This window comes from Ixodes scapularis, unplaced genomic scaffold (assembly GCF_016920785.2).
Source record: "Ixodes scapularis isolate PalLabHiFi unplaced genomic scaffold, ASM1692078v2 PGA_scaffold6__148_contigs__length_123643588, whole genome shotgun sequence".
NCBI classification, from domain to species: domain Eukaryota; kingdom Metazoa; phylum Arthropoda; class Arachnida; order Ixodida; family Ixodidae; genus Ixodes; species Ixodes scapularis.
The window spans coordinates 38129864-38153689 of record NW_024609881.1 but is presented as its reverse complement, the minus strand read 5'-3'; the positions used below and the strand labels follow the sequence as shown (position 1 = coordinate 38153689).

Below are 23826 nucleotides of genomic sequence, written 5' to 3'. Positions count from 1 at the left end.
GCCTTGGGAATGGAGGCCGCGCAAGGGCAAAGCAAGGAGGTTCCACGAACAGAAGAACCCTCAGCTAGCACCAGTATCCAAGAAGACGTCAACTGGCAGCGAAGGTCCACACAGCAACAAGGTAAAAAGAACTTTCCGGCTTCAAAGACAAATGTCGCTTGTACTAGGTGTGGTAACGCACACAATCCAAGGTTGTGTCCTTACTTAAAGAGCAAGTGTTTCAAATGCTCAAAACCTGACCACATTGCGAAAATGTGTAGAACAAGTATCAAAGTCGTAACAACAGTAGAGAAAGCCGTTAAGGAAACTGAATTGTTCGAAGTTAGAGCAAAACTAAAGGTAAACGCCTACTGTGTAAGCGTAATGATTGACGGCAAACAGGTCGAAATGCAAGTAGATACGGGATCTGCTGTTTCAATAATGAGTAAAAGCTCATTTGGTAAAACGTTTGGAAACAAACGCTGTGAAAAAAGCAACTTAAGGCTAAAAGCTTACAATGGAAGTTCGATTCCAGTGAAAGGGTGTGTTAACGTTCGAGTAACGTACGAGGGAAGCGACCACACTTCGCCGTTGATCATTGCGAGGGATGCGAAAGGGACAGTCGCTCCAAAGTTGCTTGGTCGCGACTGGTTATCAAAAGTGCGAATGAACTGGTCTCAGATAATCTCAGTGCACACGGTCATGACGGAAGTGTCTTGAAAACAGAAGTGCAGTGACGTGTTTGAAAGCGGATTCAGCGTAATCAAAGGCTTCAAAGGAAGCTTACTTCTTAAAGATAACGCCCGGCCTATTTTTCGCAAAGCAAGGCCGGTGCCTTATGCGTTCCGTGAAAGCGTAGAGGAAGAATGAAAATCCTTGGAAGAAAACGGTGTAATCTACCGAGTCCAACACAGCGATTGGGCAACACCCTGAGTCGTCGTTCCAAAGGAAAACGAGACAGTTAGACTTTGAGCGGATTATCATGTCAAAGTAAATTCATATTTGAAGGTAGATCACTACCTGCTTCCGTTGCATGAAGATATTTTTGCGGCAGTAGCTGGAGGAGCAGTCTTCACTGTCCTTGACTTGTCGAAAGCTTATTTGCAACTAGAGCTCGAGCAGCACTCCCAAGAGCTTCTAACGGTGAATACCCAACTCGGGTTATACCGGTTCCGACGACTTCCCTACGGCGTGGCAAATGCGCCTGCATTGTTTCAGTCGGTGATAGATCAGATCCTTAAAGAAATGCCAAGCACTGCTCGCTACCTCGATGATGTTCTAATTTAAGGTAGAACACAAGAGGAATGCGCAGCAAACACCGAGCGCGTGTTGGAACGGCTACGCAAGCACGGAATCCGTGTTAACCCGAGGAAGCGTAAATTTTTTCTGGAAAGTGTCCGGTATCTTGTACACGAGATAAGAAGAAATGGACTGCAGCCAACAAAAGAAAAGGTGGAAGTGGTGTTGAAAGCGCCAGAGCCACAAAACGAGAAAGAGTTGAGGGCTTTCTTAGGCTGACTGAACTTTTACGCAAAGTTTTTGCCGTGCCTTGCCTAAACGCTAGAACCGATGCACAAACTGCTCTGAAATGGAAACGCATGGAACTGGACGCAGGAGTGCAAATAAAGTTTCGAGTGTTGCAAAAAACTCCTGTGCAGCAACGCTGTTCTTAAGCTCTATGACGCAGCGAAACCGCTCAAATTGACGTGTGATGCATCTTCTTACGGTGTGGGCGCAGTTACCTCTCATGTGATCAATGGAGAAGAAAGGCCAGTGGCTTATGCATCTAGAACGTTAAGGGCCGCTGAGCGGAACTACGCACATATCGAAAGAGAGGCGTTGGCGATTGTGTATGGCATACAGAAATTTCACAAGTATCTGTATGGCCGTCCGTTTGCCATCGTAACAGACCACCAACCGCTCACGCACATTTTAGATCCGAAAAAGCATTCTAGCTCCATAGCCGCAGCAAGAATACGCCGCTGGTCCAACTTACTTGCCAGTTACCAGTACACCATCCAGTATCGGAAGGGTGGGTGCATTGGAAATACAGACGGGCTGTCCAGGTTACTGTTACCTTGTCCGCGGACGCAGGAAGCTGTTCATTGTTTCTCGCCCGTTCCTGACATGCAGCTAACAGCTGAAGATGTCGCAAAAGAAACTGAGAAAGACGATAAGCCAAGGCATGTTCGCGAGATGACTCGGCATGGTTGGCCTAAAGTTGTTGACAAAGAGCTGGAACCATACTTTATCAGACGGTACGAACTATCATTGGACATGAATTGCCTCCTATGGAAAAACCGCGTGGTTATTCCAAGTTCCTTGAGGAGAAGCGTCCTGGATCTTCGGCACGAAGAACATCCAGGAGTTAACAAGATGAAAATGCTTGCTCGGGGGATCGTATGGTGGCCCAACATTGACAACGGTCTTGAGGGGTTTGTCACAGAGTGTGATATTGTGTCCGCGCTTCGGTACCCACTGCACCGTTACAACCGTGGTTGTGGTACTCCAATAATCGGGAACGCGTTCACTTGGACTTCGCCGAAAAAGATGGCAAGACTTTTCTGGTTATGGTTGACTCGCATTTCGAGTGGGTTTAAGTCAAACTCATGTCTAGCACAACCGCTCAGAAGACGGTAGAGGTCGTACGGTCGGTGTTTGCGTCGTCTGGACTACCGGTCCAAGTTGTCACAGACAATGGTCCACAATTTGCTAGTCACGAGTTTCAAGAATTCCTTCGTAAGAACGGAGTCAAGCACATACTAACGCCACCATGCCACCCGCAGTCAAATGGGGCCGCTGAGCGGGTAGTTCAGACTGTAAAGAAGGCTCCGTTAAAATCGTTGTTGGCAGACCAAAGGAATGACTGCACAAGGAGCATGCAGCACAAGATTGACAATTTTCTTTTTCATACAGAATGTCACCGCATTCTTTTACGGGCAAAACTCCCAGTGAACTTTTTCTCGGAAGAAAACTGCGAACGAGGTTATCTATTTTGAAACCAAACATGACGCGAGCAATGCAAACCAAAATGGAGAGCATCAAGTAGAGCTCGAATAAACGATGTGGTACTGTTCGCACCTTTTCAGTGTGGGATGCAGTAATGGTGAAATCCGTAAGGGGTGAGAGTGTCAAATGGTTTAGGGGAAAAGTGATAAGGTTGTGTTTAACGTTACATGTTTGGTACGGATACAGCAGCGCATCAGATTTGTGGATGCAGATCATTTAAGAGCCGTGAACTTTGTACATATCCCCGTGCCAGAACAGGTCGCTCAACCGTATTGGTCTGCTCTGCATGACAGCGCTGAGGATACACTTGTGGAAACGGCTGACGGCACAGGCCGCGCAGAAACTGGTCTGGGTGGTCCCGTTCACCCGCACGTCTCTCCTAGGCGAAGCACTCGTGCAAGAAGACCACTAGACAGGCTGGCGTATCATTGAGTGTGAATATTGAATTCGATTGTATGAGTTGTGTTATTACATGTTACTTATACTAATGCCTTACAAAATGTACGTTGGTGTAATAGCGACTGTAGACTAAAAGAAGAAGGAATGTTGCGTCGGTGACTTGCACTGTCATATCTTTGAGCGATATACCGCCCTACGCATGCGCGCCATATGTTATCGCTTGACGCCCTGGCTAGAAGAGCGGAACGCCGCTGCTGTGGGGATCACTTTCATCTTGTTCGTTCTTGACGATGGACCATGTTGCAATAAAGCAGTAAGCCCTGCTGCCCCGGTGTCTGTCCCGACTTCCCCTCAACGTAACAGCAATGAGCCACATAAAAAACTACAAAGGGCCACAAAAATAATTACACACTAAAATGGCTTGCAAAAACTAAGACCTTGGCAGATCTTGTGGCAAATCTCGAAAATGTGTTTAACTGGTCACATTCTTGTGCTAAAATTTCAAGTCGAAACTCTCAGAACAAGAAAAATAAGAAAATAATAACATATTTTTTCACGGCGCAGCGGCACCAGTCGGGGAGACGCCGAACGACGGTCACGTTTCTTTGCCTTATCCAGAGATGGCGCTGCGGATTCACTGGACGCTGACTGGACGCGCCGAGCAAAAAAGGGCGATTCTATTCGAGTTTTTGACTCCGTGCGATACTTGCCAAAATAAAGTAGTTTGGTTTTTCAGTTAAGTTTCACAATCCAGAAAGTGTCACGCCATAAATATGAATAAATAAAACTGTCAAATGCTGCTCCAGAAGTGACGTACATTCGTCTGCGACGGTTCTTGTTTCGTGCATCGACTGCTTTCAGAGTTTGACGTTTGAATAAGGCACGAAGGGCAGCCAGGAGTGCGCCCGAAAAAGCAGTGTTTGGGTGGCTCCGAAAAGAACCGTTGAAATTTGAAGTGCGGTATTCCTAGTTGCAGTCAAATGCCTCATTCACACACACATATACTAGCAAGAAAAAAAAAGTGAAACTCTCTGCTCGACGTGCCCTCCGTGAACTTCGATACATTTTTCCAGCCTCCTCTCGTAGTCCTGGAAGACGGACTCCCGCATTTCATCACAGATGGCCTCCAATGCGTCAATCATGTGTTCTTTCAGCTCCTGAAGGGTCCTCAATCGCTAGGCGTACACTTCGACGTTTGAGTACAACCCAGACAAAAAGAAATCGCAAGGGGTGAGGTCTGGAGACCGAGGAGGACGATTCATGTTCGGAGAGCCGCGGCCCACCCATCTCCTGGGAAACGTGTTGTTGAGCCAGGCTCTCACATGGGTTGCAGAGTGGGGAGGGGCTCCATTCTATTGGAATATGCAAGTTTCACGTTGCATGTGTGCAGATTCCAGTTCTGGTAAATTCTCTTCCTCCAGCACCTTGAGGTGTCACCGGTCACCGTCAAGTCGAAAAACAACGGGCCGACGACACCCTTTCGCCATATGCCGCACCACACGACGACTTTCGGCAACTGAACAGGATGTTCGGTCGATCAGTCCGGGTTCGTACCAGACCACAAACTGCATTTCTGCTTGTTGACGTGGCCGTCGAGATGAAAAACAGACTCGTCCGTAAAGACCAGGAATTGCAGGTGGCTGAGGTTTGCCTGAATTTGCGCCAGCTCGTCCTCCCAAAACTGCACTCCCCGTGCGTAGTCCTCTAGTTTCAGTTGGTGCTGGAGCTGCGCTTTGAAAGGGTACATTCGCCGGCGAAGCACCCGCCGCACGAAGCCCCGGCTTAGGCTGAGATGACGGGCAGCACGCCTAATCGAGAGATGGGGCTCCGCTTCAAAAGCGTAAAGAACGACTTGCTGCTCTTTTCGTTACGGCGATGTTTCTACACAGTTCGGATATTTGTTTGTCACGTTTCCGTCTTGAGGAAACCTTGTCACCCACTTGATGATAGTCTGCCGAGAGGGTGGTCTTCTGTTGAAGGCGGCCCGGCACTTTGTTCGCACTTGTTCGCACTTGCTTGAAACTCCCTGTCGTTTTGTAAAAGAAAACCAGCTGGAACCTTTCGTTGGAGCTCAGTTGTCGGCTGGTGAGGAATTGAACAAAATAGTAAAAGAAATGGCGATAAGAAATGAAGTTGGCGCACTGAGACAGAAGCGCGAACGTCAAGCTCAGAAAGCAGGCGATGCACGAAACAAGAACCATCGCAGACGAAGGTACGTCACTTCAAGAGTAGCATTTGACAGTTTTATTTATTCATATTTATGGCTTGAGACTTTCTGAATTGTGAGACTTAACTGATAACCCAAACAACTTTATTTTGGCAAATATCCCACGGAACCGAAAACTCGTATGAAAGCACGCTTTTTCACTCGGCGCGTCTAGAGTCACTAAATAAGCTACGCTTTCAGAGTACCGCATTCCTTTTCTTTGGCATTTTTTCCGACAATACAGTCGCTCTATTTAACAATATTCTGGCTCGCTGCGGCATCACTGGACAACGGCAGTCACGTGAGTCGCTATCATCATCAGCGCGTTTTTTTAACGCCACCATTTTGGGTCCAGCGATCTTCTGCCTGCTGTTGTTTGCTGTTTACTGCGCGCGCACGCTGAAGACCGTCGCTCGGCACGCGCGTTTTCCGTGTTACGTTGAGATACGAACAACACCGCTTTGATCCGCTACCACAGCTGCCGCCGCGGCAGTTGGCGCAGGCGACGGCTACAGCTCGGCTTGGCTCAGCTACAGTCACTCCTCCATTTGCGTGCGGACCCAAGATGGCGGCGCATGACGTGCTTCAGGTGCGTAGTTTGGGAGTTTCGGTACTCTGAAAGCGTAGCTTTATTTAGTGACTATAGGCGCGTCCAGTCACCGTCCAATGAATCCGTAGCGCTATGTCTGGATAAGGGAAAGAAACATGACCGTTGTTCGGTGTCTCTCCGAGAGCTGCCTCTGAGCCGTTTAAAAAATCGGCTATCCTTTTCTTGTTTTCTTTGAACTCGGCACCCCGACTGGAATTTTTAGCAATTCACTGTAACCAGTCAGACATTTTTGAGAGAAGTTCATACAAGATCTCTCAAGACCTTGATTTTTGTGAGCCATTTTATCGTGTACAGTTTTTTTTTTTTTTTTTTCGTGACGCCCTGTACTTCTGTACTTGGTGATTTGAAACGCTTTCATTATTGTAATTAAATGGTGATCATTGCATTTTAATAGGTTTTCATACACTATAAGGCATACATCTAAATATGACAGCTTAACCGATTTTATGTTTTCTTTTCTCAGTTCGCGAGGTATTAAATTTCAGACTTACAGAACTATAGCGACGAGTTAAAAGAAAACATACGAGAACTTCTGAAGTGAACCCACGCGCGCGAAATCGCGGGGAGAGATTTTTCAGTCGTTCGCTTTGCTTATGTCCTTCTTTTGTCACGTGAATAGAAAATCTGTGCACGTAGACTGAGAATTGCTTCGTGTGAATCTAAAACGCCGCACGAAAATGGTTGAGAGCGAAATGAAGGATTTAAGCTTCTCTCGAGATTTTTTTTTTTTCGGCATACATTTTTTTTGTGTCAGTTAGAGAATTCACGCTTCTTCCTCTTTCACGTTGAAGGGTCGTCCCTTAACCTTAATTTTGTATTTTTAAGATTCCAGTTTACAAGGGCGCTGACAAGCCAATCCTCGGGCAGTGGGAACCCGAAGAGGACTACTTTGGCTCGGACAACTTCGGAAACGTGGCATCGAAATATTCCATTGGGAAAAATACAGCTCGAGATAATACCTTCGCACCGTTAAAGTTGATCGAGTTGATTAGAGCAAGCCCGAACCAAATAACGCTCATACTGCTTGCACCCTTGACGAACCTTGCTATTGCGCTCTTGGTTGATTCGAACATAACAAGAAATGTAAACGAAATCTTCATCTTGGGGGGAAACATCGAAGGTAAGCTACAACTCCATTATCCTCTATTGACAAAAAGAATTGATTAAGTTGTAGCTCAAGCAGTTGACCCCTCAGCACAGTCAAGTGTCGCATTGTTTTTTCTCTGAACCTCAGTGGCAATGACGTCATTGTTTGCTCATGTTGTAAAACCGGCGAAGTCGCGTAGTTACACTCAAAAGAAAAGCAACAATGGATATTAGTGTGTGCGCAATAGACTCCCCTGGCGAGCGTGCCAACACATAAAAAAATGTTTATGCACCTTAAAAAGCGGGAATCTGTTGTTTGCCTTTTTGGAATATTTTAGCGTGCATCAAACGACACGGGTTTCGTTTAGTGCTCATTCACATTTGAGCTTGCTCAAATTATAGTTCAGGAAAGTTTTGAGTCTGCTGCAAAACCTATTTCACACGCACCACGTAGCTTAAATAATAATGTCAGAAGCCTCTGTGCAAAGAATGACCTCATTTTGAATAAAAGTGTGCCCATACTGTCGTCTTTCATATGAAAACAACATAGTTTCCCGGACAGAAAAAGAACACATTCACCAGAATCTGTTTTATTGGGACGAAACGTGCACCGTCACGTAAAAAAAAAAAAAAGAAATGTTGGTGAAATTTGGAAAAACGAAAAAGGAATGAAATTTTTCAACTTCACGCTGGAACACTCCCGGTTAAGACGTGGCTGCGTCTAAAAGGGCACACTCGTTCCCCGGACTATGGATTGCTTATTCTGCAAGATGCCCGAGTCTATAGAAGATCAATTTTTAGATATTTAGGACGCATTTTTTTTTACTTAGATATGGTGCTGCGTTCTCTGAAGAATGGAATTTAACTGCCGATGGAATACGTTTTTTCCGGGTTAACCCAGTGGATCGTCTGCCCTATGAGTTAATTAAGTTGCTTGGTTTACACATCTGCAAGAGCCCCATGGTGGTGTTTTTTGCCGATGTAGACGTACCATCTTGTCCGCCCGTTCTCTTCTCAGAGCGTCACACAAATTCGAGAAGTATATCAGGTGCTGGGACAGGTCCCAGGTCGGTTGGTCGCCTGTCCTGGACAGGCTGGCCCAGTTAAGATCAATTTATTCAATCAGTGTTGGCCGTGGCTCGGCTGGTGTGTTGAAAACATGTTTGCCCGCATAAGTCTTTTGTGCACAAAAAGCACTGTGGCAAAAAAAAAAAAGTGGTTGAGTGGGCTAGCGCACACCAGCTCGGAGAATGCGTAGCGAGAGCTCGCGCTGCATGACCCAGGAATCCTGGGTTCAATCCTCACCCCTGCCCGATTCGAACTTAATTAGCATCGTACCGGCTTGCGGTCGTGTATCACTACTGCGTGGTGCATGCTAAGAAAAAAAAACAACAACAGGCTAGTGGTTTGACAGTGAAGTGGCGCCCCCTTGCGGCCTAACTTTCGATGGCCCGCCAGTCTCGTCGGGCTACATTGATCGCCACCTTGAGCACAGGTTCTCGCGGTCACTCATCGTCCACCATAACCAGGCTGCGGGTCCTCTTTTCTCTCGGCGGGCGCCTCGACTCCGTTGTCCGCGATCCCGGGCTATCGTAACAAGCGGTTCTACTGCATTAGATAAATCTCTCATCTAAAGCTGAGCAACCAGCCTCCTATTGGGGCTAACTTCCGGTTGGGTAAACATACTCACAACTCAATTATTCTAGAATGGGGAAGCATCTGTTGGGTGGAAAGATCGTACTTTTTTTAGCAAAATGAGAGTCACAGTCAATAAGTGGGTGCAGCGGAACGATAGCCTTGAATGTGAGTTTATGAGTTTATGCTTATCGTGTAAATCAACCAACTAAAATTATCCTTAAAAAAAAAACAAAAAAACAGGGCACGGTAACGTTCGGCCTGGATCCGAGTTCAACTTCCTGGTGGATCCAGAGGCCGCCCAGGTGGTTCTTGATCGAGTAGAATGCAGAGTCACCATCGTGCCCTGGGAGGCAGTTCTCAAGTCCACCCTGCCATGGGTAATGAACGGAATCTACTCGTTCCGCACGTTGCACGTAAAGGCATTAACTAGTGTTTAATAGCTCGAGCCAAAAGAAGTTGTTAAAAAATGTTGTCCCCGTTTCTTTTTTTTTTAAATAAATACAACTGACATCCTAAGAAACATACGGCGTGTAAAATCCTTAGTATTTTATTATCGCTGTGCAGACACTTGAATTTAGCGTTAGTCGAAAACCAATTCAGAAAAACTAATCACTGAAGCTAGCAAAAAAAAGTGCTCTCCCCGTTTTTTTTTTTGTTTTTCTTTTTTTTAAATTAATTGCAGCCGACAATTTAGGAAACATGCGGCGTGTCCAGTCCCGAGTATTTTATCATCGCTGTGTAGGGACTTGAATTTAGCGTTAGTCGAAAACCAATTTAAAAGAACTAACCACGAAGCTAGATATGCAAAAAAGAGTTCTCCCCGTTTTTCTTTTTTTTTTTAATTAAATGCAGCCGACAATTTAAGAAACATGCGGCGTGTCCAGTCCCGAGTATTTTGTTATCGCTGTGCAGGCACTTGAATTTAGCGTTAGTCGAAAACCAATTTAGAGGAACTAATCACGAAGCTAGATATGCAAAAAAGAGTTCTCCCCGTTTTTCCTTTTTAATTAAATGCAGCCGACAATTTAAGAAACATGCAGCGTGTCCAGTCCCGAGTATTTTATTATCGCTGTGTAGGCACTTGAATTTAGCGTTAGTCGAAAACCAATTTAAAAGAACTAATCACGAAGCTAGATATGCAAAAAAGAGTTCTCCCCGTTTTTTTAAATTGTATTAAATGCAGCCGAAAATTTAAGAAACATACGGCGCGTCCAGCCCCGAGTATTTTGTTATCGCTGTGCAGGCACTTGAATTGGGCGTTAGTCGAAAACTAAATCAGAAGAACGAAACACGAGGTTAGAAGTCTTCACTGCTAACCTCGTTCAAGTCACCCTTCTTTTACCCAGAATGCATTCCGTTAGAGATATATGCTCGGGTTTTGAGTTTTATGCCTCTAACTATGCTAAAAAGGAGCAAATGCCGATGGTGGGTTTTGACGACTGCTGTGTGTTGCGTTTTTGAACGAATCTCAGTCTCCAAGTATTCAACAGAGAGTTTATATATATATATATATATATATTTTATTTTGATATATATGCGAATCGGTAAGACGACATTATAACTAGTATTTATTATTCTTCACTCCAATCTTTGTAAAAATCCCTAAAGATGCCTCCGCGAAAGACTGTAACCTAAATTATGAATGGTTTTGTTTGTTTCTGGATCGACTATGTTTAGTATTGCTTTTAAAATGATACCACGTGTAGAACCTTTCATCGCCTTCCAAATTGGGCAAAGCTTGTTCTTTTATCATGTGCCGCGCGCAAGGCTGAGGAAGAAACGCTCGGTCACGGTCCTCCAGAAAGTTCCCGTTTATTCATGTACCGCACGTAACTTCTATAATTTATCCCTGCTTTTGTTTTCTAGAAAGTGCGTGTGCATTCTCGCCCCGATCACGCGACGCTCGAACCGCTTTCGCCGAATCTTCGAGATAGCGGCGCACTCTAGATAAGAGGCCGCCCGCGACCTTGTCGAGTCAGTCTCGCCCTAGCGCTCGATTCTGCTGACACGCCGACTTCGACGCCCGCGACGCTCTGCTTTCTTCTGTCTCCTTCTTTATTTTTGGCACAAGTTCGCCACATTAAACGTTTATTTATTCCTGTTTATTTCTTGTTTATTAGTCACCACCCGTGACATTTTGGTGGAGGTGCGGGGTACCGCATGTTCGTGCAGCGCAGCCCCCCAAGTTCCCGCACTGCAAGTCCGAACCCAAGCTCCCGAGGACCCAACGAAGACCAGATCGAGACTCGATCAAGTCGCCGAACCCAAGGGCTACACCCGGAATACGTACCTTTACCACCCAGGACCAGGCAGCCGACGATGGCCAACCAGTCGCAGACCCCCGCCGCTCCTGCCGTCGTCTACCTACCCGTCGCTCCTCGGACACCGGCTCCATTCCACGGCGAGCAGTACGAAGACGTCGAAGACTGGATTGACCAGTATGAACGCGTTGCCCGCCACAATTGCTGGACAGACGAGCAGCGCCTACACAATGCCTATTTTTCGCTTGAGGGGACTGCCAAGCACTGGTACGAGAATCATGAGTCCTCCCTGACGTCGTGGGACATTTTCAAGAACGATCTCAAGGCTACCTTCATCAACCACCACCGCCGAGAGAGAGCCGAGGACCTACTGCGAACCAGAACCCAGGGCCCCAACGAGAGTGTCACCGGCTTCGTAGAGGACGTCCTGCGCCTGAGCGCCCGCGCCGACCCTCGGGCTACAGAGGAGAAGAAGCTACGAATCCTCATGCGGGGCGTAAGAGAAAACATCTTTGGTGGCCTTGTCCGCAGCCCTCCGACAACTGTCGAAGACTTTGTCGCCGAGGCAACGAACATCGAGCGTGCCCTGCAAGCCCGAGCCAGCCACTACCAGAGGCTATCCGGCGTCAGCGCGGTTCCGCCGTCCGCTTGCGACCTTGGGTCCAGCATCTCAAGCATTCGCGAGATCATTCGCGACGTCGTCCGGGAGGAGCTGCGATAGCTACTACCCGCCGCGGACCGACCAGCTTCGCTCTCCATCGCTGAGGTCGTGCGGGAAGAGGTGCAGAGAGCCATTCAACCAGAGGCTCCCATCAGCGCAGCAGTCTCCGAAGAACCCGCGCTAACTTACGCCGCAGTGGCCCGGCGGCCACCGCCTCCTACTCGCGCCTATGTCGCGCCGCCCCGACGCCAGTCTCCTGCGCCGCAGCACGACCGACGCCACGACGACCAGCCCCAGTACGCCAGCCAGGAGCCCCGTGCACCCCGGAAGACCGATGTGTGGCGAACGCCCGACCGACGCCCTCTGTGCTTCCACTGCGGGGAGGCAGACCACACCTACCGCCGATGCCCATACCGTCGACTCGGGCTGCGCGGATTCCACCCAAGCGACCCGCGCCCCCGGTATGGTGAACGCCCTCGGGAGATCGACGAGTACCTGCGACGACCCCAGTCCCCCGAGCCTGCGTCCCGCCGAGAGTTCCGGTCGCCGTCACCGCGACGTCCAGCTTCGCCGATGCACCGACCCCGACGTGAAAGCCTGTCGCCCCTCGCTCCTCGCCGGGGAAACTAGGCGCGGCAACCCCTGGAGGTGGAGTTGCCGAAGACGACCGACGTAAAGAGCCTCCACGAACGACGGAGCGCTCCCACTCTCCCGACGATACGCATCACAACGACGCTCCTGCTTCGGTGTCCAACAACTTAAACGTTGTTATTGACGGCCTCGACTCATCGGCACTCGTGGACACCGGAGCAGACTACTCAGTCTTGAGTGGGAGGCTCTCTCGCCGCCTGCGAAAAGTCATGACGCCGTGGGATGGACCCCAAATACGAACCGCCGGAGGACATCTCATCACGCCAGTCGGGAGATGCACTGCTCGCGTGGAGATCCACGGTGAAACGTGCCCTGTGAAGTTCGTCGTTCTGCAAGACTGTTCGAGGGACGTTATCCTCGGAATGGACTTTCTCTGCGAGTATGGCGCCGTCATCGACCTCGGGGCAAACCAGTTGACGCTGCGGAAACCTGTTTTACCGCCGGTAGAGACCAACACAACATCAACCGCGATCCGAGTTATCGCCGACCATGTGAACCTACCGCCGCGGTCGAGTGTTTTCGTCACCGTTATGGCCGACGCCGCCATGCACGGTGAAGCTCTTCTGGAAGGCAACGTCCAACTGCTCCTCGAAAAAGGAATTGGCGTCGCAAGAGGCGTAACGGATCTCCAAGAAAGACGTACAACTGTTCTTGTGACGAACTTTCGAGAGGAGCCGCAGCACCTAACGAAGGGTACCACCGTGGGCCACGTCGAGGAGCTTCAAGCGCCAGCGGTGGTCACCGCAATCTCCGAGGAAACCTCGTCGCCACAGCAGAAAAGCACGACGCCGCCGCCGCTCGACATTGACCCCGAGCTCCCAGCTACGAAGCGCCGGCAACTGATTGATCTCCTTGCCGAATACAGTGACTGTTTTGCCACGACATCAAAGATTCGCCAAACACCAATGGCGAAACATCGTATTGTTACCGACGACGACGCACTTCCTGTCCACCAGTCGCCGTATCGGGTCTCCTTAAAGGAAAGGAAAGTGATTCAAGATCAAGTCCAGGAGATGCTCGACGACGACATCATTCAACCCTCAAGGAGCCCATGGGCGTCCCCAGTCGTCCTTGTAAAGAAGAAGGACGGAACCCTGCGGTTCTGCGTGGACTATCGTCGACTGAACGCCGTGACAAAGAAGGACGTCTATCCGCCCCCCCGCATCGATGATACGTTAGACCGACTGCGCCACTCCCGATATTTTTCGTCGATGGACCTGAAGAGTGGGTATTGGCAGATTGAAGTCGACGAACGTGACCGGGAGAAAACTGCCTTCGTCACTCCCGACGGACTATACGAATTCAAAGTGATGCCGTTCGGACTTTGTACAGCACCAGCCACCTTCCAGCGCGTCATGGACACCGTGCTGGCAGGTCTGAAATGGCAGAGCTGCCTCGTCTACCTGGACGATGTCGTGGTATTCTCACGAGATTTCGACGAACACCTCAGACGACTTCGAGCCGTGCTTCAAGCCATCAAGAATGCCGGCCTGTCACTCAAGCCAACAAAGTGTCGGTTCGCCTATGGGGAACTAAAGTTCCTTGGCCACGTCGTGAACAACAAGGGTGTTCTACCTGACCCCGAGAAGACCCGCGCCGTAGCTGCATTTACGCCGCCGTCTGACAAGAAGGCCGTGAGAAGATTTCTCGGACTCTGTGCCTACTACAGGCGCTTTGTTCGAGACTTCGCCAAGCTATCCGCACCGCTGACACACCTCACGAAGGACGCCGTAAAGTTCGAGTGGACAGAAGAACACCAGAGGTCATTCGACGAGCTCAAACGAAGACTCCAGACGCCCCCGATTCTTGGCCATTTCGACCAGTTTGCTAAAACCGAGATCCACACCGACGCCAGTAACACCGGACTGGGTGCGGTACTAGTCCAAGTGCAGGACGGAGCCGAGCGAGTTATCGCATACGCAAGTCGGACGCTGTCTAAAGCGGAGAGGAACTATTCAACGACCGAAAAGGAGTGCCTCGCTGTCGTATGGGCAATAACAAAGTTTCGCCCATATTTGTATGGAAGTTCTTTTCGCGTAGTCACAGACCACCACTCGCTCTGCTGGCTGGCGAATCTGAAGGACCCCTCCGGACGCCTCGCTCGGTGGAGCCTACGACTGCAGGAGTTCGACATGGCCGTGGTGTACAAGTCCGGCCGGAAGCACAATGACGCCGACTGCCTGTCAAGGGCCCCAGTCGAGGCCGGTCCTGCCTGCACCAAAGAGGACGACGATGAGTGTTTCCTCGGCGCTCTGGATGTAAGCGACATGGCAGCACTCCAACGAGACGACCCTGAGCTGCGAGCACTCATCGAACACCTAGAGGGGCAAGGAAGCGCCGTTCCCCGCGGTTTTGTTCGAACACTGCCAACCTTCTCCATCCGACAAGGCGTACTCTACAAGGAGAACTTCAGCGACAGCAACACGGCGTGGCTGTTGGTGATCCCTTCCAGTCTTCGAGAAGAAATTTTTCAAGCCTGCCACGATGACCCGACGGCGGGACACCTTGGTTACAGCAGGACTCTTGCGAGGATACGCGAAAAGTACTACTGGCCCAAGCTTGCGAAGACAGTACACAACTACACCCGATCTTGCCACGAGTGTCAACGAAGGAAGAAGCCACCGACGAGACCGGCAGGACTTCTTCAGCCTATTGCGCCGCCATCTGCCCCATTCCAGCAAATCGGTATGGATTTACTCGGACCTTTCCCACCGTCGACGCAAGGAAACCGATGGATAATCGTCGCAACCGATTATCTCACGCGGTACGCCGAGACAAAAGCCCTTCCATCAGGAACGGCTGTTGAAGTCGCCAAGTTTTTCATCGAGTCCATTGTCCTCCGGCACGGCGCTCCCGAAGTCCTGATCTCAGACCGTGGATCATCATTCATGGCCCAGCTGACGCAAGAAGTTATTCGTCTCAGCCACACCAGCCATCGTCGCACCACGGCGTACCACCCGCAGACCAACGGGCTGACGGAGAGACTCAACAAAACCATCGCCGACATGATCTCCATGTACGTCGACGTGGAGCACAAGACATGGGACGAGGTGTTGCCGTACGTCACATTTGCCTACAACACGGCCGTACAAGAGACCACCGGAGTGACACCCTTTCAACTGGTGCATGGGCGCAAAGTAACGACCATGCTGGACGCGATGCTGCCCTATGAGCCAGCTGACAGTGAGAGCGACGACGCCCAGGTGATTGCTCAACGGGCCGAAGAAGTCCGCCAGCTCGCCCGACTCAGGATTCAAGACCAGCAACGCGCCGACGCGGGCCGCTACAACCTTCGTCGCAGGGACGTTCACTTCCAGCCCGGAGACAGGGTGTGGGTTTGGACGCCCATCCGTCGCCGCGGCCTCAGTGAGAAACTGCTGAAACGGTACTTTGGACCATACAAGGTACTTCGTCGCCTCGGCGAGCTGAACTACGAGGTGATGCCCGACGGAACACGAACATCGTCACGCCGCCCACCACGACCTGAGGTCGTCCACGTCGTGCGCCTGAAGCCGTACTACGCTCGATAGGACTGTGGACCTTTTGTGCTCCAAAAGACTCTTTAGTTTATCGTTCTTTTTTATTTTGATTTGTTTTACACTGCATCGGGGCGATGCACTTTTAAAGGGGGGAGTAATGCCGCGCGCAAGGCTGAGGAAGAAACGCTCGGTCACGGTCCTCCAGAAAGTTCCCGTTTATTCATGTACCGCACGTAACTTCTATAATTTATCCCTGCTTTTGTTTTCTAGAAAGTGCGTGTGCATTCTCGCCCCGATCACGCGACGCTCGAACCGCTTTCGCCGAATCTTCGAGATAGCGGCGCACTCTAGATAAGAGGCCGCCCGCGACCTTGTCGAGTCAGTCTCGCCCTAGCGCTCGATTCTGCTGACACGCCGACTTCGACGCCCGCGACGCTCTGCTTTCTTCTGTCTCCTTCTTTATTTTTGGCACAAGTTCGCCACATTAAACGTTTATTTATTCCTGTTTATTTCTTGTTTATTAGTCACCACCCGTGACACATGTACGAGTACTGAGAAATAAATTATGAAACAAAGAAGGTTTTCACTTTTCGTTCAATTTCAGCACGCTGTATAATTTTTTTTTACGTCGCGTTCTTTTTACATTTTTCTTTTACCGAGAATACATTCAGTTTGAGGTATATGCACTGGTTTTGAGTTTTCAGCCTCTTAATAAGCCAACAAATTATTCTGGTTTGTTATCAACGTGAATTTCGCATTAGAATATAAAATTTCGCATGTAAAAATCTAGGTTTCCAATACGATGTGTATGTCACTCTAAAGTTTTGCAATATTATACTTTGACATTTCTAACGTAGTACAGATTATGTAGCGCATAGCGTTTAGGCTTGAGTCCGCTCCAATAAACAGCGGCAGAAATTGTCCAAAAATCCGCTATCGGTAGTTGCGATTTTTTAGTGTTTAGACGTTTGGAATCGCAAGCTTGTTATTATACACCTAACTACGTCAATGTATTTTATATGATTATTTGTTAAACGTCCCCTAGATTATTATAATAAAAATAAGATATACAGCTATAACCCATAAACCCACCATCAGCATTTGTTCTTTCTTAGCATATTTAGAGGCTTAAAACTCAAGACTAGTGCATATACCTCTAACAGAAGGTATGCTGGCTAAAAGAAGAGTGTAAAAAAAAACGCAACGCGAGAAAAAAATATGCAGCATGTTCGATATTGAACAAAAAGTGAAAACCTTTTCTGTTTCCTAATTTATTTATGAGTACTCGTACATGATAAAAACAGGAACTTTTTTTTAATTTGGAAGGCCATGAAAGGTTCTACACGTGGTATTATTTTAAAAGCGATACTAAACATATTCGACTCGAAAAAAATATATATGCAATTCAGGTCACAGTTGATCGCGGAGGCATGTTTGGGGATTTTTACGAAAATCCCCACACGTAGTTATAATGTCGACTTACCTAGTTGCATATATATCACACTAAAAATATAGATGCTCTCTTTTGAATACTTTGAGGTTGAGAGTGATTCAAAAACGCTACACACGACAACTGTCAAAACCTCGTCGTCCCAACCCGCTTCTTTGAGATTTTTTTTTTTTTTCAGAAACTGAGCATGTCGGGGCATTTAAATAAAAAGGATTGTTCTTCTTGAAACATGCGCCACGAAATATAAAAATTTCAAGCAAACGAAAAAATATGACTGCCCCTCGCTGCCTGAACTCATATGAAACCGCCCATATATACAGTAGTGAACAAAAATATATGATATTTCGTTTCTTTTACAGAAGTATTGCTCGACGTCTAGTTGATTGATTCATATTTAAGTAAGCATCAGTTTTTACTCTATAAATACGTTAATATAGTGTTCCATTGCAATGTTCATATCTATATCCCAGTTTGAAGAAAAGTTTCTCACGCAAAAAGCGGAAATATGATATATTTTGGTTCACTACTATATTGCAGAAGGGAGGATACATAATCATAGTCATGGGTACATAGATTCATATACATAGTCATAGACACATGGCAGAGGGGAGGATACGCAGTCGAAACGAATGTAGAGGCACATATAGTAAATCTTAAACAACATATTAAACATGTTCCACAGCAATATAACAATAAAGGATAGTTTTACAATGCTGCACAAACAAAGCAAAAACAACGACCATAATTCTGAAGAAAGAAAAAAAAGCAGGCGAGCTGGAATAACCGCGCCCTGCACATCATAAGCTGCCGGCGTTTGTATCTACTTACTCCCGTAATCAAATGATACACCCGCGAGTGCAGGCTTGATCCTGGTATCTTTTCTTGTTTTAAAGGGCGTATTTAACAGCACAGTGGAAGGGCAGGGCAAGAAGGCCAAGTTCCTCAAGGCCCTGACAAATCACACCATCAGCTGCTGCCTCGGAAACGGAAAAAGCCCTGGTTTCAGCCTCGGAGACTTCCTCGCGGTGCTGGCCGTGGTCGATCCCTATTCAGTACACGAAAGGCTGCATCACCGCGTTGCTGTGGAGCTGACCGGCTTTCACACAAAAGGGATGCTTGTGCACGGATGGACAGCTGACATGCTTCCCCATGTGAATCGAACGGTGGACATTGTGGACTGGTTCAACGCGAGGAACATTGAAATGGCGTTTACAAAGACGTTTGGCTAGTTCTGCAAGTCATAACGAACAAAGAGCAGATGAAATATTAGCAGGAGTATAGGAAACGGACAGAGCCTGGGCTGATCTCTAAGTCTTGCCAGTTTTTGTTTTCGTGAAGTAAGGAAAGCTAAACAGCAAGAACAATACCTAATAATGATCTAGAGAGGAGTTTCTAGACCAGATAATTTTGTGTTTCTACTCGTTGTTTTACTATCTGTTCAGTACGAAAAAAAATGTTTTATTTAGTCTAGACATTTGAACGACAAGTCATTCTAAATAAACGTAAAATTGAAGATGTATTATCATGGCTATTGACGTCTTCATCTCATTGCTCGCCCTATCGCGGTGGAAACAGGAAGCGCTCTATCGAAGATCCCCTGTTTCTCCTGCAAAGAGGACGCGTTGGAGCTGCTCGAGGTCATGGTTCGCGAACAGCTATTTCTGAATGCAAACAACACTCCTCACTGCTGCAGCCCTTTTGGGATTGAACCCTACTGCTTCGCCTATTTTCCAACGCCAGCGGAACATGCCGCAGTGAACCTAAGTGGAAGCGGGTAGTCGTTCCTTCGAATCAGAAAGCCTACTATTGGCGAAACGACTTCATTAAGAATTATAGTTAGATAATGTTTCGGGAAATTTTGTGATTAAAAAAAACTGAATCCTGAGTGATTTTCGGGAAATTAACTTGGAAAGAACTGGCGGCGAACTTGGATGTTTTGCCGATCGTCAAAGGTCGAGTGACAATGAATGTCACTTGACATGGAATTGTCGTACTAGCTGTTGTTCTTGCTATTACCTCAATAACCGTCATAAAAAAATTAGGCAACGGTCTCACGACGTGATGCATTTAGACAGCGATATCTGTTCTGCTTATTCGACGATGTTACGATGACGATTTATTAAAATTGTGTCGATCGTGCGTTGTACGGCAGTCTGATATAGAAATTACGTTGCGTTCATTGAGCGCCGATACGTTCTTGATGTATACACGATTTTAAGGTCGAGATATCTGTCCAGCTGAATTTGGCCGGGAGACTGAATTGGTGTTAAGTCAGCTGACGTATATTGTTTCGCCAAATTTAGCTTGTAACCTGAATTTGTCTCAAGGTCCCATGACGCCTGGTCACGTGGCGTAAATTGCCCCGCCAAATTCAAAGCGGAAACTGAAATGGTAGATTTTCCTGTGACGTCAAATTTTCCGCAAAATTTAACGTGGAACTTCAATTTGTGTGAAGGTCCTGTGACTTCGTGTCACGTGACATCAATTCTCCAGCCAAATTCAGCGAGAAACTGAATTAGTGTGTATGTCACACGACGCCAGCTGTTGTCAAATTTGTGTGGGAAACATTTACGCTCAGGCGGTTTCGAAACCGGGGGACGGGCCGCCAAAAGCTTCCGCTAAAAAAGCGTTCCGGCTCCTTCTGGAGGATTATTAATTTCCCCCTTTACGTGGATTATTCATAGATATGTAGGTTCCTTTCAGAGTGGAAGTATGCAACGCCAAAAGCATTGCATACTTCTTCCGGCAATCAAATCAAGGAAGAACTACTTCGCGCGGCGCATGAACTATGCCCAAAACTGTGTTTTTTGATTGAGGTGAAACGAGTGTTGAGTGTTTGAATTGATGCCAAACAACATTTACCTTATACCTCGTTAATTAAAATGAAGCATTTGACACTCGTGCTGATAATTTGCTAACTTTGGACTGCCATACTTGTATCCGTGCAATTCGATTTGTGACCCGGGACATGCATTGAATGTTAGAACAACGAATGAATCATCGATTCAATATCAAACACTGTGTCCGGCAGTTCTATGCTTGCAAATGATTTAGGATCCCGTATGTGCCTCTGAGTTGTGGAGCTGAAAGCTATGATTTTCATAGTTTTTTTTCTTTGAAACATCGTCATCCGCTTTTTTTTTTCCTGTACATCCGTTCAAAAGTACTGTTGTGGACACGGCTGAGTGTAACGTCGACAAGCGCTGTTGCTTGGCTGGATTCGTATCTGGCGGATGACCCTAAGGTGGCACGGCTCTTCGGGCCGTAATTTGGTTTTGTCTGGGAATATACGCGCTTAAAACGCACAAAATAGAGGTACTGCCCTAATTTTCCTTCTTTGGCGAGACTCCGTGTATTTTGGCCCTAAATCGCCAAACAAATTCCAAAGTTCGACATCTGGCAGTTTGGATGTCATATCTGTCACCTTTGGGCCTAAATCGCCACGCAATTGCTAGAGTTACGTCTTACCCCTTGTTGTCTGGTTTTGATCAAGAAGCGTTTCGGCCTAAATCGGCAAAGTGCAAGACTTAGGCTTCAATTCGGCTTCACTTTGGTTCATACGTGGTATCTGTCGCTGAACTTTGCCAACTACTTGGCAAGGCAGAGAAGGACCAATGAAACTACAAAATATGCACTATAATACTAACTGAAGCCTCGGAACAAAACCGTTATAGGCCTAAGTTAAGCTCCTATAAATTCTTGTGCGAATTAGGGGGCGTGTTTTTGGAGCTGAGCCAGCACCCTGGAAAAGGTAGGCGAGTTTGATTTCTTGCAGGTCACTAGCCAACGAATTACGGCTAACAATAACAAAACCCTAGCAAATTACGAAGCTCAGGGTATTTATAGCTAAAAAAATGCGATGCGCACAGCGACACTGAACGTGACTTCAAGATGTTGTAGTATTCCTGCGCACGCCGTATTTTTAGGATATTATTATATTATGAGATTCGTCACTCGCGATGGTTCTTCTACTGTTCGCCGTCACAGGTTGCTCCGTGTTCCGCAGAAAAGCGAACTGACGGACATTTTGTTTATTCGAGCTGCGGTATGATTAGAAACTAGAACTGCGCTCAATCTTAGAGTGACACCACAAAGCTCGATTTCTCTCGGACAGCGTGTGGAACGGGAAGCGCAGACTTGTCACCGCTCAAGTGTTATAGACAGCTGTGTTCATAAAAGTTTATGGAAAGAAGATATGCTTGACCTTTTGGCTGATCTGTACTGACACGAGTCCAGGATGCAGATGTTTCAAAGGAATCGCCGATTGTCCGTTACTTTAATATTGTATTTTATTGGTGAGAATTTACACTTATCAGGTTTGATATAAATATTCACGAAGAGCCTTCATATCACATTTTTACGGCAACTTCCCCGCGAGACAAACATATATGTGTGATGTTGGCTGCTCTGCCCTTACTGTCTTTCACCATTGCTATTCAGAGGAGAGCTGGAAGAGTTGTGGTGGTAACCTCATGAGCTACATCGCCGATGTCGACACGGGTGTTGATGATACGATGGCACTAATGGCAATGTTGATTTACAACAAGCACGTCGAAGCTATTACTGGTGTCGCCGGTAATACAGATTTGGAGAATGCGTATAATAATACAATGAGAGCGCTCCAGTAATCTAACAAGACGGAGGTATGTCCACATAGTAGAGGCATGTATATTACATTGTTAAGAGGAGAGCCGCACAACTAAATTTAACGGGAGATCTTGTACGTTTTTGACTAAGGCTCAAAAAATCTGGCCACACCGAAAGTCATGAGGGTTTATCTTTATTGTCTTAACGCATCCAGGAATGTCGCATATGACAAAGAAAACTAGACATAAGGTTTTGAATTTCCGGTTCAGTCAGAAAAAGTTGGATGAAAATACGAAACCAGAGTGCACTAAATTTTATCTTTACGCAAAAAAAGGAAAACTTAAAATTCTGCGTTTTAGGTCAGTAGTCAGGCACCATTTTATTTTGCAGTCCACTTAGCCTTCTGCGTGGCGTGTGTACGAGTGAGACGAATATTTTATGTACTACTTTATACATCTTCGACTCGTGCAGAAAGGATGCATTTTCTTCTATCAGTGGGCATGGCATACTTTTTTCTAGCTTTCTGATATAAATTGAAAAATGTCCTGTCAAGAAAAAAAAAATAAACAGTGTGTTCTCAAAAGAAAGAGACATTTACAGTGATTTTTTTTAATATAAAAGATAAACAAACCGTCGTCGAGCGCTATCTCCCCCAATTGTACAAATGGCGGTCCGAACCAGAGGCAAAAGTGCAAGGGCTACCCTTTATCTCATTAAAAAATTATTAGCGATTTTCGGAAACGTCCAGTAAAGGTGGTTTTCGACGAAGCCCACGAACATACGGGGCTGAATGGTGCACCAGTAACGGAAACGGGTCCTATTTTCCCATAAAAATTTACGAAAATTACGTATAACTCCTCTCTCAGATAACGCTTACTTCTGAATCTTTGGCATCTAGTCCAGACCACTAGCACCATATATGGACGGGCATTGAGCCTCCGGTGATGCGCAGTTTATTTTTGCCGTGGTACAAACACTTTTCTGAGACAGGCTGCACACAAGGTGTGGTACTTAAGGAATACGTGCAACATAACAAACATTGAAGTTTGCACCCCTGTGGACATTTTTTTATTACCTTAGTAAAAAATTAAAGTCATCAGTTTGCTGTAATATTTTATTATTTTTTTATCTTTTATTAAAAAAAAAGTTTTGTTAACGGTATCGAGTTTGTTTGATTCTGGTGTAACGTTGGTCTGTAACGCGGTATCTTTATTTATAAGCACCGAGTAACGTCTTTTGTGACTTTTTTCGGTAACGCTTACAACACTGTTCTTAACTCTGGCATTCCATCTGCAAGATCGAGGTTTGCAAGGGAGCCGACAGACCAATCCTGGGACTCTGAGAACCTGAGGCCGTATACTTCGGCTCCAACAACTTTGGAAATGTGGCGCAGAATTGCACTATTGGAAATAACTCGGCTAATGATACTACCTTCGAACTTTTAAAAATGATGGATTTGATTAGGGGAAGCTGCAACAGTACAACGCTAATTCTGCTTGGCCCTTTGACGAACCTTGCCATTGCGCTCTTGGTTGACCCGCACATAACGAGATGCGTGAGCGAAATCTTTATCGTAGGAGGCAATATTGAAAGTAAGATGTTTTTACAATCTCTTGACTACAGCCTCTTGACAGTTTGCAACATATGTTTTTTTAGTTTTTTCAATGAGAGATATGTATTTATTATTTTAAGAGAAGATTAATGTTCTAGGCGGTTGAACATTATTCTTGTATGTTTCTATTGCTATTTTTTATATATTTATTTCAATAGTGTGTCATTGTATTGATGCACAATCTGGCTAGATGTTTCT

General features: G+C 46.8%; 1 protein-coding gene across 1 annotated transcript in view; it reads left to right on the top strand.

Annotated features, from left to right (window-relative positions):
• LOC120840075 (probable uridine nucleosidase 2) overlaps positions 1–18658 on the top strand; it is a 29932-nt gene extending 11274 nt beyond the window's left edge. Inside the window, exons 2-4 of the mRNA XM_040210510.3 lie at positions 7029–7323; positions 9168–9304; positions 18323–18658. Of these exons, the coding sequence (XP_040066444.2) occupies positions 7029–7323; positions 9168–9304; positions 18323–18658 (768 nt within the window). The remainder of the gene's footprint in view (positions 1–7028; positions 7324–9167; positions 9305–18322) is intronic.
• Positions 18659–23826: the final 5168 nt, after the last annotated feature.